The sequence below is a fragment of the Pelecanus crispus genome, chromosome 1, assembly GCF_030463565.1.
Source record: "Pelecanus crispus isolate bPelCri1 chromosome 1, bPelCri1.pri, whole genome shotgun sequence".
NCBI classification, from domain to species: domain Eukaryota; kingdom Metazoa; phylum Chordata; class Aves; order Pelecaniformes; family Pelecanidae; genus Pelecanus; species Pelecanus crispus.
In genome coordinates this window covers 7,725,529-7,740,825 of record NC_134643.1, presented here as the reverse complement: position 1 = coordinate 7,740,825, position 15,297 = coordinate 7,725,529, and the positions used below count along the sequence as shown (strand labels likewise).

The following is a 15,297-nucleotide window of genomic DNA, read 5'->3' as shown; positions in this document are numbered from 1 at the left end:
TTTAAAGCAAAAAACCATGGCAAGAACTTCTGCAGTCCTATGAAAATACTTTTCTGTAAGAAGAGGTAACCACAGCACTACAAAAGGAAGTCAAAACAGGATTTGAAACAGCAACCTGTATTTCCATTAAAAATTCTAGGTTTTACACAATTCTTTTTAGAGTCCTGGCCCCCAGACCAGCCACAGAAAACTATATGAATCTCACTAGCTTTAAAAATAGGCCCTCTGTAAAGTCTTTGGGGCAAGTACCAGACAAAGTGTAAAGCAAGAGATCTTTTCTTTCAGCATGAATATGAATGGATGATAATGCTTCATCATCACCTTGCTCAATGGGTTCTTATTCTATAAGTTGTACACAGAGTCCCTTGAAAATACAATAAAAATATAACTGCAAGTTAGTGCAACACTGACTCTGGAGTCACATACAGACCCTTGAGCACAGTAACCTACCTGACTATACTCCCTAGAACAGAGGTCAGAGCTGAGATATGAACATGTTTAGGAAATTGAGCCTGTTTTTTTGCCACAGAATCGTTAAATGTCTTCTGGTACGCACTGACGTGTAACACTTGTGAGCCTACTGCTGTCCCGTCCATCACAGTCTGTACATCTTTCCTCCGGAAGAAAGCTCAAAAGGGAAAACCAACTTTTAATAATGGTTTCACCATGTAAAAGAACAAACTTGTAGATGCCAATGTTAATTTTGCATCTTGCTTCAATGTCGTGTTATTTCACTTCAAAGCTTTCCAGGTTGTTATGAAAGTCCTTTTCTGTTTAAATGAGTGTAACCATTTAATCAGAATGCCTCCACGTCATGCCTGAGAGGGATCCTACCATATCATAATGAATTCTCATACTGTGGCATATATGGATTTAACATTTATTATCCGCCTTGCTGCAAAGCCCCTTCCTCCTCAATCAAACACCAGCTATTTAATTGATTTTAGTGCACCACAGCGTAAATTACCAGGTACTGAAAGATGCAGAACTAAATGTAAAAGACTCATTCAGTGACTACGTGAACATCAAGTAAGCAGCAATGAAACTTCTGGGCAAGGCATGAAAGGAAGGAGATGGTTATCCAAAGCCAACAAAATGGAGAGAAAATTGCTAGGGCTCTAAATAGCCACCTGCCTGCTGTTTGGAGAGAAAGGCCTCACTCCTGCTCCCAGGGAAGTAGTGGTATTATACAGGATTACTGGCAGATATATATTGCTGCCCTGAGAATCGCCTATACCAGACCAAGCTATACCACACGGGCACACATGTCCATGTGCCCAGCTGCAACAGGGAGCCCTAACTGGGGAGTTAGCAAGGGAACTGCTGCTAGGCTGAAAGAAGAAACTTGAGTCAATGCTGCCAAAACTTATTGCTGTAAAAAAACAATGAAGGCACATTCTCTCACCCTAAGGATTTGGTACCGGCCCTTGCTGGGGACTGGACATTACATGAAATAACCCTCAGAAAGTACTTGTTTACTGTACTCACCAGTATAGGAAAATTGAATCAGATATGCTTGTCTGATTTATGGGCCCTTCAAATCCTTCTGTAACTTTAAGAATAACACATTAGAACAAGATTTATTTGGAATTTTGGCCAAACCTCCTGTTTTCCTTATTGACAACATCAGCTCTGCAGCAATAGGTATCTTAAAGAAAAAATCCATTTCCATCTGAACTGTTCACATTTCTGTAAAAACAAACAACATTATAATGCTTCTTGTTCAATGAAAATGTGGAAATGTGTCTCCATTATCTCTTTATTCCCAAGGCTAGAGGGAAAAACATTACTCTCCATCAGATGTAGCATAGTGCTTTGATTAAAAAAAACCCCTCAGTGTTGCCTTGCTAATGAGTTCATCCTGGGACACTTCAGACTAAGCTAACAATAATGAGTGCAAGTTTAGGACCAAGAATGTTGACAGTTGTCTACACCTGTTGAAGGTGACTGCCTATGAGTGGTTTTGGAAATCATCATGAGAAAGTCTTTTATAGTCTCAAAGACAAAGAAGAGTCTCCCCATTCCTGTGTTGCTGCAGGAGGGCTGGACTGATGCCCATGGACTCTAAAACACCTGCTCCTAGCCGCGGCTGAAGCCCTTACACATAAAACAGCACAAGGAAACCACAGGGCTGCTGTTCAGTGCTGTTCCCAGGAGAAGATGCTGTGTTTGGAGGGGACATGGGGAGCAGAAGCTACCAAAAGTTCTGCCATAGCCATAAAAAAGCAGAAGAAAAACTGAAGTGCTAAGGGCACCTAGGACCATCCAACGAGCACATATGCCAGTTTCAGGATCCTACACAATCCACACAATTACAGGTGTCTAAAAGTCATCCTGGAGATCACTCTGTGGTCTATTAATCTGTTGCCAACAAATCTCTACCCCGACATTAATCTTTCCTAGTCTGCTTCTAACCTCTCAGCCACTGGAAAAGGGGAGATGCTTCTTCATATTGAACACTCACCAGCGTAACCCAACTGATGTAATAATCTTTTTTCTGCAAAGAAAAAGATGTGTAATTGATGCTCGATTAATAACTACTACCCAGTTCCCAGGGGCATGATGTCAGGGGTCAGTTTATTATGTGGTCAGCAGCTTGCAAAGCTGTAGTGGGAAAGTACTGAAGTACAGGAAGATTAACTCCTTTAGCCTTTTAACAGGGTGACCTGTGTTGTTCAGTCAATATGCCTTTGAAGATAAGGCATGATTTTTTTAAGATACCTTTTTTTTGAGCTACACTGATAGACCATGCTCCAACTGCATTAAGCACTAGAAATAGGCTGCAACCGAAACCTGTATTGCACATGCCCAAATAATAAGGATGATTTCAAAATCTAACATCCCAGTTCTGCAGTTTGGGCCCACGTCTGCAATATGTCCACGTTGAAGGCTGCGATGGGCCCAGGATTCATTTTCCTGAGCGCTTCTCCCACGATCACGGTCTGATGCTCCCAGTCGTGTCACACATGCTCAACCCTGTTGCTGCTGTCCCACTTTGCTTTCCACATTCACCAGCTGGATCCATCCCTGGAGAGCTGTGCCTTCTATAGCACCCTCCCCCCAGTTCAAAAACTCTTGTCCATAGAAGCAGCAAAAGACTTTTTTCAACCACAGGGTGTAGTTAGTGTCATTTCCTGTTCCACTGCAGACTCACGAAGGCTGCTTTGCCCAAATCACTGATGTTCCACTCCACAAGCTGTGAGGAAACAAAAGTCTTGCCTAACTAGAGCCCCTAAGTCTCTGCTCAGCTTTGTCAAAGTCCAAGCAAAGTCCCTTGGCACCTCACAGGCTCCTTCCTGGCATGCCCAGGTGTGCATCAGCCTTCTTGGTGCTGTGGTTCTGAAGTAGCATTTGCTTCAAAAAAAACAAAACCAAGTGAACAATTTATCCAATAACTGATTAATATAAAATTCATGTATATTTGCTTGACCAGGAATTGGGAACAGGGCTTTCCCTGGCCCATCCATTAAGTGTCCTAGCCAATAAACCCCGTGAGATCCACCTGTCATGTACATCTACCACACATATTATCCCCGTGCAGCACGAGGAGGTGCTACAAGCATGGGATCCAAGGCTTTCGACATAGACCCAGTGTATTTTCAATGGGTGCCTGGCATTACTTTGGGCTGGCCCTTTTGAGACACCTCATCTGAGCTAGGAGTATTGGAAATAAAGAGCAGAGTCTATGGGTGTGCAGCTGATCTCCCATCCTGTACCATTAAATGAACTGAATCCCCTGGCCCACGGTCATCAGCTCCAGTGTTCTTCATTATTGGTGGCGTTTCTCCTGTTACCATTACTATTATAACGATAATAACACCACCACCTGAAGAAAAAGGTGATGCTGAGGGGCTCCTCTCAGGTGCTTGGACGTAAGTATTTTCTGCTGCTCAAGAATGCATCTTGCTTTTATCGTTCATACAAATGCCATTGTGAATGCAGATATTTCCTTCTGTCTTTTGCATAATGCTTTACAGGCACAAAAAAACCAAGTATGGAAATAAATCTCATCGAAGGAATGCGGTGCAGCAGATCTATGTTTTGCTTTAATTAGCATCCTGATGTGATAACGGCTTGGCGTGCGTATCGCTGTTTTGTAACACAGTGCGTCCTTGCTAGACTCCTTAAGGAACCTGGCAAACACGGCACTTCCCTCCATTGTCTGTTGTTTTTCTTGGAGGCTGAATATTTTCATTGAAATGTCACTTGCACACCCCGTCCATGCTCGGCTGCTCTCAGAGTGCGCTCAGGCATTGGGCTTTCAAAAACCAAAGGGAATTCAGCACTTAATCACGGCTTAGCGCTCTGCTTACTTATTTGCAAAACATACAGGTGAAAGGCAAAATCACAAGCAGCGTAGTTCCAGTAATAATAAAAACTTCTGCAGATTTTACCGCAGGTAGGTACCTGCCTGTCTGAGCTGCCTCCCAAGCTGTTACAGGGTCAGAAGGCACTTGTGTGGTGGGGGAGAGCTGACAAACAGCAGGAATGGGACACCGGGACTCAGCGTGCAGACTTCTGGGAAGGGCTCTCCTTGGTGCGTGACTTGCACCCGGCAGGAAGGAGCTCCTCGTCATCTTGGCTTTTCTGTGATGGAAATCATCTGAATAATTCAGCAGAGTTAAGATGCCAAGCTGGAAAAAACCCAAGGTCAGGGTTTTAGTCTCACTTTGGGCTGGGTGTTTTTTGCAAAGGTAGGTAGAAGCATTTCAGGGTTGACTGAACCAGGCTGCTGACCCTAAAAGCTTGTTCTGAGCAGAGACGTCAAACCCTCAAAAGACCTCACGCAGGGGAAATACTCCAGTTTCCTTGGGGAATCAGAAACACCAGCTGACAGGATCCAGGTAAAGCAGCCCTACTGCTGAGAGGATCGGACCCACTCTTCGGGAGCACAGCCCCCCAGAGAGGTGGAAAGCTATATCAGACTAGTAGGGTTTTCACTTTCTTTAACTAGATCCTGGTATTAATTCCTCTGGATTTGGCACTATCCTTGACTAGTGCAGAGAACTCAGAGGTGGATGTTCAAGTTCAATCATTACTTACCTAGCTACATGATTTCCAGGGCCTGCTCCCGTAACCTTTACCTATTTGAACAGACTCGTTACCTTCAGGAGGAATTAGAGAAATCAGACTTCCAGCATAGCAGCTTAAAATTGCAGCCTGGAAGACTGTTATTAGTTATTAGGAAATGCTCCATACCCATAAGGACATTCAGCAATGGTGTTGATTCCCTGGGGAGCGTGTAACGAGATTTTTAAGAACAGGTTAGAAAAACATCTGCTAAGGATGATTGGCTGGTACAGGCAGCATATCCTGCCCTAGGACAGGGAGATGAATTCCGTAAGCTTTGGAGGTGCCTTTTAGACCTATTTTTAGCCTGTTTTCCAAAGGCAGTGAGGCAATGGCTCTCTGTCTATCCCACTTTGCCAGACCTTAGTAACTTCTGACCCACTGAACGAACTTAACCAAATTTGAGAGAAGAGCAGAGACAGCAAGAATACTAAGTTCCTGCATATTTTAAGCAAATACAGATAAATGAAGGAGAACAAGGAAATTAATGTCTTCATTGATTTTTAACGTGGCCCCATATCCCTTCAGAGAGGCAACAGCCCCTGGTCCTGTGGGACTGTGACTAGCGCAGGGTGCACACAAATCTGCAGGAAAGCAAACTTCACTGCTTCACACTTCGATGCAGGTGAACAATATGGATGAAGTCAAACTCTAGCTTTGGGAATCTCCTCCGACCTGCCCAGGCAGCATGTTCAGAAACAGCATTTGCAAATGGTCCCGTAACACTCAGACAGAAAAGATGTGTTTATGTAAATCCATTTTCATGCATGATTTTTCCACAATGCAGAAAATGAATCATCAATACCCAAAGAGGCTGATTATGCCAATGAAATATTAGTATCTGACGATACTAACCACAACACATTATCAGGATATTTCCCTACACTGATGAGGTGAAGTAAGGCAGATAGCTTAGAAGATACCGGAGGGTAATTCTTGCCAAGTGCCACAGACAGCAACCAAAAATCCTGTAACTGCTCGCTAACAACGTTTACTATCATACCAAGACATAGTTCAATAAAACTTTTATTTCTGAATGGTCTTTATTTCCCCCTGTCTTCTACAATATCCTCTAGGGAAATCTCACCCAGCATCCAGAAGGAATGAAGCTTTCAGAGTATTTTAGTGTTTGTCTTCATTGCCTGTGTAGGTCTTAATGGTACTATAGGAAATCCAAGTTTGGAAAGGAGCAGGTGTTTTCTTGGTTTCAAAGCACATCAACCTAATGGAAATATGACAAAATCTAAATGCTCTACAGTACTTTTTCTATAGTGCCTGCAAAATTTTAGCAGAATCATCATAGGAGAGGCAGTGATTATCCTACATCTGGATTCTGCTTTGCAGCTGCACCATTAACTCCACCTCATGCCAAAGCTGAGCAATACCGCTTGGAGTAAAAGACACTACGGAGTTGTCCATAACCTTGCCAAACTTAGAGTCACTGGGTTGGAATATCCTGCGTTTGGGGAAAATAAATAAAGAAAAAATGGCCCAGTCATTTCTAAGGAACAGGTTAACACTTAGAGACAGGACATGAAATTCTGAGCTGTCAAATCTGGGGATCTCCAAGCTGGACTTTGGTCTACCTTGCACTAAGAGGATTGTGACAGTTTAAACAGTTTTATGATGGCTTGTATACAATGTATGTAAAAACAAGGTGATGAAATCAAAGCGAGAGGTCAGATTTCCCCATGAACGTGCCAGGAAACACACAGGACAGATTCACCAACAGCTATATAACCCTGGGAAGAGCTCCCAGAGGGACTGGCAGGAATAAATTAAGTGTCAAGCAGACACAGACAGCCAGCTTTTCACCTCCCTTCCTACCAGCTCCAGCACAGACACTGCCACCTGTGCTTGCCCATATCTTTGACAGAATAAACGAGGTGCAACGTTTATCCTAACAAAGCTAACAAGCATGGCTTTCAAGTAAAAGTAGACGTACCAGAGGGCAAACATACACAGGGAGTCTTGGTCTATCTCCAAAAGCCTTCTCCTACAGAGCTGCTGTGAGATCTTCAGGGGCTGTAACGTGGATTTTCCACACCATTGCAAGGAGTACTCTAAAGGCTGGTAATGAAAATGCTGTCCATGCAACAAAAAGTCTCCCTTGGTAAACATTAGTTGGTGCCTACTTAGCAAGCAATGAGCCAGGGAGAAGGGCATATGGATTTGAGATCTGTTGTGCCCATGACACTGATCTTTGAGCAGCCCTAATTTTATTCCCTTTTTTTTTCTTTCCTAATCTAAATGCTGCTTCCTGAAAGATGCTTGATCAGAACCCCTTCTATTTCATATCAAACCCCAGTTTTAAATGTAAGCAACTATTGTCTTGTTTAGGAGAAATACACAAAAATGAGAAGCTAAAAACCCCACAAAGAATCTAATAACAAATAGGGCAGAGATGTAAACAAACAGATACCTCATGCCATGCAATGCTTTGCAGCTATTGTATCAATAAGTTGGTGTTACCTTGGAAACAAGAGATTATCCATGCATGCCTTCTCCCAGACGAAAACTGGGAAAGGAGGCATACAGAATTGATTTTGAGTCTTTCAGAGTTGCCACCCAAGTATTGATGCCAATTGATCCCAATCCCAACTACTGATGAAAATTCAGAGGCAGTGCAGAGGTTGCACCATCCTTAATGCAACATCCACAGCGATGAGGGTGAGTACCTGACCACCTTGTCCCCTCTACCTTGGGATAACATAACCCTTTTCCAAGAAAGCGCAAAAAAGTTATTCCCTGGAAATACCCAGTGCCGAGCAAAGGACAGTACAGCCTTGTTTGATTCGCAGCAGCAAGGAGGGCCAACAGCAATGGCTTGGCACAACATCAAACGACTTTAATAAAATTAAGCTTAAAGCTAACATCATGTACCCCGTAGCTGAGGCAGATTAAGAGCATGCACACGCACAAGGTTTGTCACACGGGCTCTCTGCGTGAGTGGGAGCTGGTTACGGTGCTGTCATTTGATTGCATTCAAGTGTGTGCCCATATTAGAATAAAATGTAGTTTTTGAGGATTTTTCCTGCTTTTTTTTTTCATCAAATGATACAAAGCATGGATCCTGCTCCCTGGCAGATTCAGTTCAATGCATTTGTACACACAATGTCTTGGTCCACCTTGTAAAACAAGGCACAGCTCTTCGTCGGGGCTGGGGAGTGCTCAGAGCTGGTGCCTCAAACACTGGGGACGGGTTCCCGGCTGCTGACTGCAGCCAGGCATCTCAACCCAGTGGGCATCAGTGAAGCTGTGTCTGTCTGGAACAGCTAATGCTTGGCCCTTGGAAAATTAGTTGGCTGGGTTTACAAATACAACTATAACAGAAAGGATAATTCCCTAGTAAGTGGTGAATTATGAGCAAGTAGAAATTTATACTAATATATATTCAGTGTCACCTATGATTACAGATCTATATTTCAGATAACCCAATGATCTTGATGTAAGAAATTTAGAAAAGTGAGGGTTACACTACATTAAACAAGCTAATAGTAAGTCAGAGTAATATTGATTTATTTATTTCTAAAGAGATTAAACTAAAATAAGGATTTGTAAATCAACTGGTCACAAAATTGGCACTTCCCACAACCCAGCTGGTTTGTTGGAATTTGTACGACACTGATGTTCCTGTGCAAGTCCTTTTGCAGCACTCAGGGCTGAAATGTAGGGCTACAAAAACAGATTAAAAATGTACAGGGCACTATTCTTCCCACACTGCCAGCAGAACAGCTTCTAAGGACACCTCCATGCCTAGATGTTACCAACAGACAAGGGACTGGCATGGTCTCCCAGGGCTTCCCGTGGGGTATTTAACCCCAGAACTGCCTCTATCAGATGCTCCAGGCTTCCCTATGGCACATCCGGCTCTTCACAGCTGTGCTTTATCCCTCTGCCCTGTGTGCTCTGCTTTTATCTGAGGTGACCTCATCATTGAAAAAGAGAGAGACAAGAAATGGTAAGAAGACATTTTAACTTCAGATCATGTTTTTTAACTGACTTCAGAAAGAGGGGAAAAAGAAAAAAAAAAGTAGTATGAGCATTACTTTCCTCCTCCCTGCCAGGTGGATGTGACGGGAGGACCAGATGAGCCACAGCATGTCATGTACCTGATAGGATCCTGATCTTCTCAGGATCAGAGGGAGAAAATGGGGAAGAAGACGGGCTCTGGTGAGAGAGATGTGTCAAGAATGGTATGAGCTACCACTGCTGCTGAGACAAGGATGATGCTTTCCTGCAAATCCAGCACCCATGCACATGGTGGCATCCTGGGTTACCTTTCACTCAGTACAGACCAGGTATCTGTTGAGTCACAGAGAACTAAACCGTGGAGACTCCATACGTACGGAGCCAGTCCTGATCCCCTAACATCTCCTCTTCACTCAGGTTTGATTTGGGTGAGACTATTCACAAAATACCTTAGTTCCCAATTTCACAACAGCCCAGCCCATCATGCCTGGAGATGCATTTTTAACCATCTGCCAAGGATTTTGCAGACTGCAGCACACAAGACAAATACCTCTCATGTATCCCATCTTTTGGGTTATAGAACAAAACCGGAACAAGAAGAGCTGGCAATTTTGACACAAAAACATCATTAGATTCTGTACTTACAATTGCATGACCAGATATAAATGGTTTGGACTCTCATAGATGTCTTCCAGGGCAACTATATTTTCATGCTTGATCCTGAAAAACCACAAGATAAGATAAGATAAGATAAGATGAAATGCTGATTTTTTTTTTTTTACGTGGCTGCAAAACATAAAGCTATTTTTAGTTAGACACTACTTGTCAGTGCTTTATTCAACATCATAAAATATGATCTTGACCAAAGCATACAGTCAGGAGTGCTTCATAGCCCAGAATACTGTTATTACTCATAGAAAATTCCTTCAGTCCTCTCTGAAGCCGAAGTATTTAAGGGCTAAGTATCTGGGGCATTAGAGGTCTACAGTTCCTGTGTCAGATGCATGAAGATGGTTGGCTGGAAGTTGAAGTCTCAGGACAGCAGCGAAGCAGGGTGTGAGGGGGGTGACGGAGGCAGGGTGCGGGCTGGCAGGGAGAAGGCAGGGATTTGCTCCTGCGCAGAAGCTGGCACAGGTAGGCAGCAGCCGTACGACAGCCCCAAGCTCCTTCCCACCAAATTTGCCCTGCTCCAATGTCACACCTGCTCTGGATGCCTGCATTTCCCTGCAGCGTTATTAAGCACCACACGGCTTCTGTGCAACAGTTGTTTTAAGAGCAAGAGAAAGCTGGGAAATGCTAAGCAGAGACCACTCATTAAACAACAGATGGACACGTTCAGAAAGAAAGTAGAAGTGCATTGTCAGCAAATGCAAAACTCTCTACATGTTTCAAGGTTCAAGTAGCTTAATTAAGATGCTTAATCATGTGTCAGAAACTCATCCTCAACTGTCTCAAGTGCCCGAACATCTGCATGAAGATGCTGAGAGCAGAAGGTCCCCTGTGCCCAGCAGGATCTTTCCCGTAAGAACGCAGACTAATCCAATTTCCTCTGAATTCACTGGAAAGATTATGACTGACCTGAATTTACACCCATAATCAGTCATCAAAAGCTGCATTCACATAAGAACCTTGACAAACAGGAAATTTAACATCAACAATAAGTGAACTCAAATATAATGCACTACAGGATGTCAGAGCAATAAATATGTGAGTAGGCTCCTCACTCTACAGAAATATCTGGAAAATCCCATGATATTTTAGCAAAATTTCCAGGTAGACTGCATCACAAATTAAGTTCTTAATATTGACAACAGGAAACCAATGCACCATCCACTTGGCTTTACACGGCACATGTTTGGAAACCTTTATTTTGCTGTGCAGGTCTAGTGCCTGGTCCCTTAAGGGTTACAGCTGGGGCAAGGGCAGGTTTGTCTTGTTGAATATACGTGAAGGTACATTAGGATACCAAATGACATTTCAAGCAAATAGTCAGTTTTAATGGAAATCATTGTATGAATTTATCCATTTTCCTCTATGCACACTATCCGTTTTCCTCTTTGCACACACACATTCACATAATCATTTGTGTACCTCATACCATCATGATCAAGAAGGCAGTTTTAATACAAATGATCTGCTACAGCATTATCTGTCTAAAGCCTCCAACTTAGTCTGCCCTCCGGTTTTTACCATGCACATATTAATGCTTTGCATTTCTATTTTTGAGAACCTTAGAGGTTCTCCAAACCAACCTAACCCCCTCTGAGACAGCTGCCAGCAACACCTAACTGTCACACACAGGGCTAACGGGTGGGTTACCCACAGGGACGAACAGCCAGGGAGGCAGAGGCCAGAAAAGAGCTCATCAGACATGCAACGCTGCACACTGAGGGTTGCCACTAGACCCTCTCCCCTTTCTGATTTGCAAACCAAATGGACACTGCGCCGCCGCGCTCTCTGAAGGTGGATAAACTTGCTCAGCTCTAAAGTGAAGGGGGAAAAAAGGGTTTAGTCCTACCACTGCAGGGTCCTCTGTATTGAGCCGATCTGCCCCTCTTTGAAATCAGATGCAGAATATGAGCATGTGGGATTCGGGGAGACAGGGAATATAAAATATAATGGGGAAGAAGGCAGCAGAAGAAGCTGAATCATCCCCCAAAGTACAGAGGGAGCCACCCCCATAGGGATAAGGGTATTTGGAAGGAGATGTCCCTTCGGGAGGTGATGCCTGTGCTCACCAGGCACTCCAGCTGCTGATGGCTGCTGCACTCGAGGGGCTTGCTGAGATGGGAAGGAGGCATTTTTTTCCACTTTGCCTCAGTAGGGCCAGCAGGGCCTTAATCGTGGCATTATGCAGTGCTTAGTATTCCCAGCGAAGTGCACATCACACGCCTGCAAATCATGCAGCTTGACCTGCATAGCATTTCTCTACTCAGATGGACTCTCAAACGACAAGCTATTTAAAGGACAACAGAATTCAAAATTTTAAAAAAATCAATGGAAAACACTTGGGAAGAAACCTACGGTTTAGATCACATTGTGGGTTGCGCTGCTGAAGCTGGACCAGAGCAGCCATGGGCTTTCCAGCAGAGGTCACTGCAGCCAGCAGCAGCCACCTGCTCCTCCGACGTTCCCTCCACTGCAGAAATTTGTGCACTCCTTTCTTCACTTCAAAGCATGGGCAAGCAATCACCTACAGCCCTGACACACAATAATTAACCCTTCAGGGCTGAACACTGTTCATTAAAATAACACCCCAGGATTTGGGAGATAGGGTGCGACATCCTCACAGCATTTTGTTGATACCACAGAGGCCAATGGGGACTGGGAGAAGTTTGCCCCACTCCTCTGCGAGCAGATCGGTGGTGCCAGACATGCGGGTAACAGCCAAACAGGCGCTTCTGGCTTGCACGGATGCTCGGGACATCCAGAGCTGAGGAAAGCACCGTGCAGCGGCAGCTACTTGATGGTCACGGATCAGGAGGGATTTGGGAATGGCTTAATTAAGTCTGCTTTTATCCCCCTCTAGAAGCACCAAGTGAATCGCAAAGGTTCAGAGGATTCATTCTGCTAAGCCTCCAGAATGCCTCCACACAGCCCCACCAGTGATCTCACTTAGCAGAAATACTCACTGGACTATCTGATCTCCTCAAGACCTGCCAGGATTTATTTTTTTAAAAGGTGCTGTTCTCATTTTACAAAAGGGGAAGCGGCATGCAGAAAACTTAAAGGTTTTTCTGTAATCACATGAGAGGAGGGAGCAGAGGGGTCTGAAAAAACAGATCGCCCAGCCCCAGAGCATTATCTGAACCAATGGGCCATATTATCCCAATCCCTTCTTCCCATCTCCGTGAGAGGATCTTAACCCCACTTCTCCTCAGCCTTTTTCTTCCCTCTGTCTTTCCTCTCTGGCACCCCCCCTTCCCAACATGTTGCTCCCACGTTGCAATAGAAAAACCTGCCCTGGATTAACTCTGCACAAAGCAATGCATCAGTGTTGTTGTGGTACGTGATGGTGCAACGTTATGGCTGTAGCAGAGGGGACATGGACTGGGGTGTCAGCAGTTCCCATTAATTGTTTCCAAAAAAAGAAGAAAAGCCCTGAAAGTGAACATCAACACATGGGCTTGGTTAAAGCAGATTAGATGAGATTACGTATTGTTGTTATGAACAAGGAAACATCCAGCTAAGGAAACCTCCCTTACCACCCTTTTAACCTCCCCTTCATCACACTTGCTGTTTTCCCTGATGCTCTCCCTCCTTCCTGGCAAACCCCAGGTGCTGCTCACATCTCCCACACCCTGATGTGTGCCCACAAATCGCCCCATCTGTGACACAACGGGCAGGTGCCACCTCTGGCCTCTGCTTTGTTCATTTTCAAGAATATTCTGAGGCCATTCAATGGAAAGAAGATGTCTAGAAATAAAAATACAAATAAAGAGAGGCCAATACTTTAACCAATTCACTCAGGACTCTTCACCCTACAAGGCCCATGAGATGCTGCAATCCAGGGGGCAAAGAAGAGGAAGATAAATCTAGAAGTGAGAATCAGTGAAATTTAAGTATACAAAAAAATGTGAAAAGTGATTAATCCTGGTAAGCAACTCTGAAAAGAAAGGATGGATTCACCATTTTCAGGGCAGCCACAGGGCTTGATGCAACCATGCAAAATTACCAAGTTTCCCCTCCGACCTTTCAGGTCTGTGATTCTGCCTATGTGCTGTTACAAAGGTGCCAGCAACACAACTGAATGGAGGCAGTGTTGCACCTGAGCAATATTTTAACGTATGAGCAAATTGCCAGCCAAGACTTAAACGAGCAAACTGAACTGGGCAACCAATGACTTTGGGTGACTTTTCCGAGCATGGCAGCTGTGCAAACAAGGGCTGACGGGAGAGTGTTTGATCTGCTGCAGAGCCCCAAGCACAGACAGGTCCCCTTTGCTTGCTCTGGAGTCGTTGCACAAGAGCACTGATAGGGGAATTGTCATTTTTCCCTGACTGCTGCAGCATCCAGTGCTGCTGAAACACAGAAACACCTGTCTCTGAAGGAGCTGAAACCTGTCCCCCAAACAAGACCCAACTTGACCAGGAGTGGCATTTGGCCCTGCATGACAATTTCTGTCATGCCAAACTGGGTGTGCTGTGGTGTTGGAGTGGTGATGAGTATATGGCATGGCACTCCAGTGATGCTAAAATCCACCCTCACCATGGGCCAGAACAGAGCCACCACATTGTACTCACTGCCACCAGAAGGGCACAAGTCCCATAGGATCACAACTAGCCCTAATGTGTAAAACTCCAACATTTGGAAAAAAAAAAAAAAAAAAAAGGAAGAAAAAAGTATATTCCATGGGCTTTTGCTGGAGATTGCTTTTAAGAAGCAGAGGATTAAAATATGGAAGTTGATGTTCAATAAGGAAAACTAAATCCTTTAATGACTGAGCTTCCTGTATATCTCTGCTGGCTCCTGACTACCCCAGAGGCCAGAGAGCTGAAAGAAAACTGGTTGCATATTGCTGCGGATTGTTAATTAGAGGGGTAGCACTCTGCACGGATAAAAGCAGAGGACCCAGATTTTGCTGTTCCTTTGGCTGCCAAGCTGCCAGGAGAGCATGTTAAATATCCCAGCTGCAAAAGCATGCTATAAACTATGACTGAAACACTTATATTAACATCTATCATATTTAACACTGAAAACTAGGATCAGTTAGTGCAAAAACCTTGGGCAAACATGCGAGTCATTTAAGTAGGGCAGGTTCCCTCCACAACAACTCTTTCCAAGTCAGAGTGTTACATTTGCAAGACATGACATTTAACGCTGCACCTCAATGAACAGCACGTGTCATGGATAAAATGCCACAAGAAAGCACAAATAATTTTGTGAAAGCCAGAACTAACAAAGCCTGAGTGTGTACGGATTTGTAGCTTTGAGTAACCAAATGTCTTTGTGAATAAATGTTCCATTATTTCAACATATATAGAGTTTTGCCAGCAGCATGGGAGTTACTGGGCTTGATGAATTCACTAGTTGGCCAAGAGAAGCATTTAAATCACAGTTTCTGCTCTGGAGGACACCAGAAACTTACCTCTGCTCATCTGTCTTATTTGGTTGAAATGAGTTGATAATTTCAACAGATATTAGGATAGTCTCACACATCTTCACACAGAGTCATCATATCATATTGCTTTCCACATGAAGGAAAACTATGAAAAAATCTTCAGGATGGCTCATAATGATGTGAGAACTCATAGG

The 15,297-nt window shown here is 44.0% G+C and overlaps 1 protein-coding gene across 1 annotated transcript in view; it reads right to left on the bottom strand.

Annotated features, from left to right (window-relative positions):
• The window catches only part of CAMK1D (calcium/calmodulin dependent protein kinase ID), a 225,865-nt gene that overhangs the window by 76,925 nt on the left and 133,643 nt on the right, over nt 1-15,297 (bottom strand). Inside the window, exon 3 of the mRNA XM_075716484.1 lies at nt 9,688-9,762. Within this exon, the coding sequence (XP_075572599.1) occupies nt 9,688-9,762 (75 nt within the window). The remainder of the gene's footprint in view (nt 1-9,687; nt 9,763-15,297) is intronic.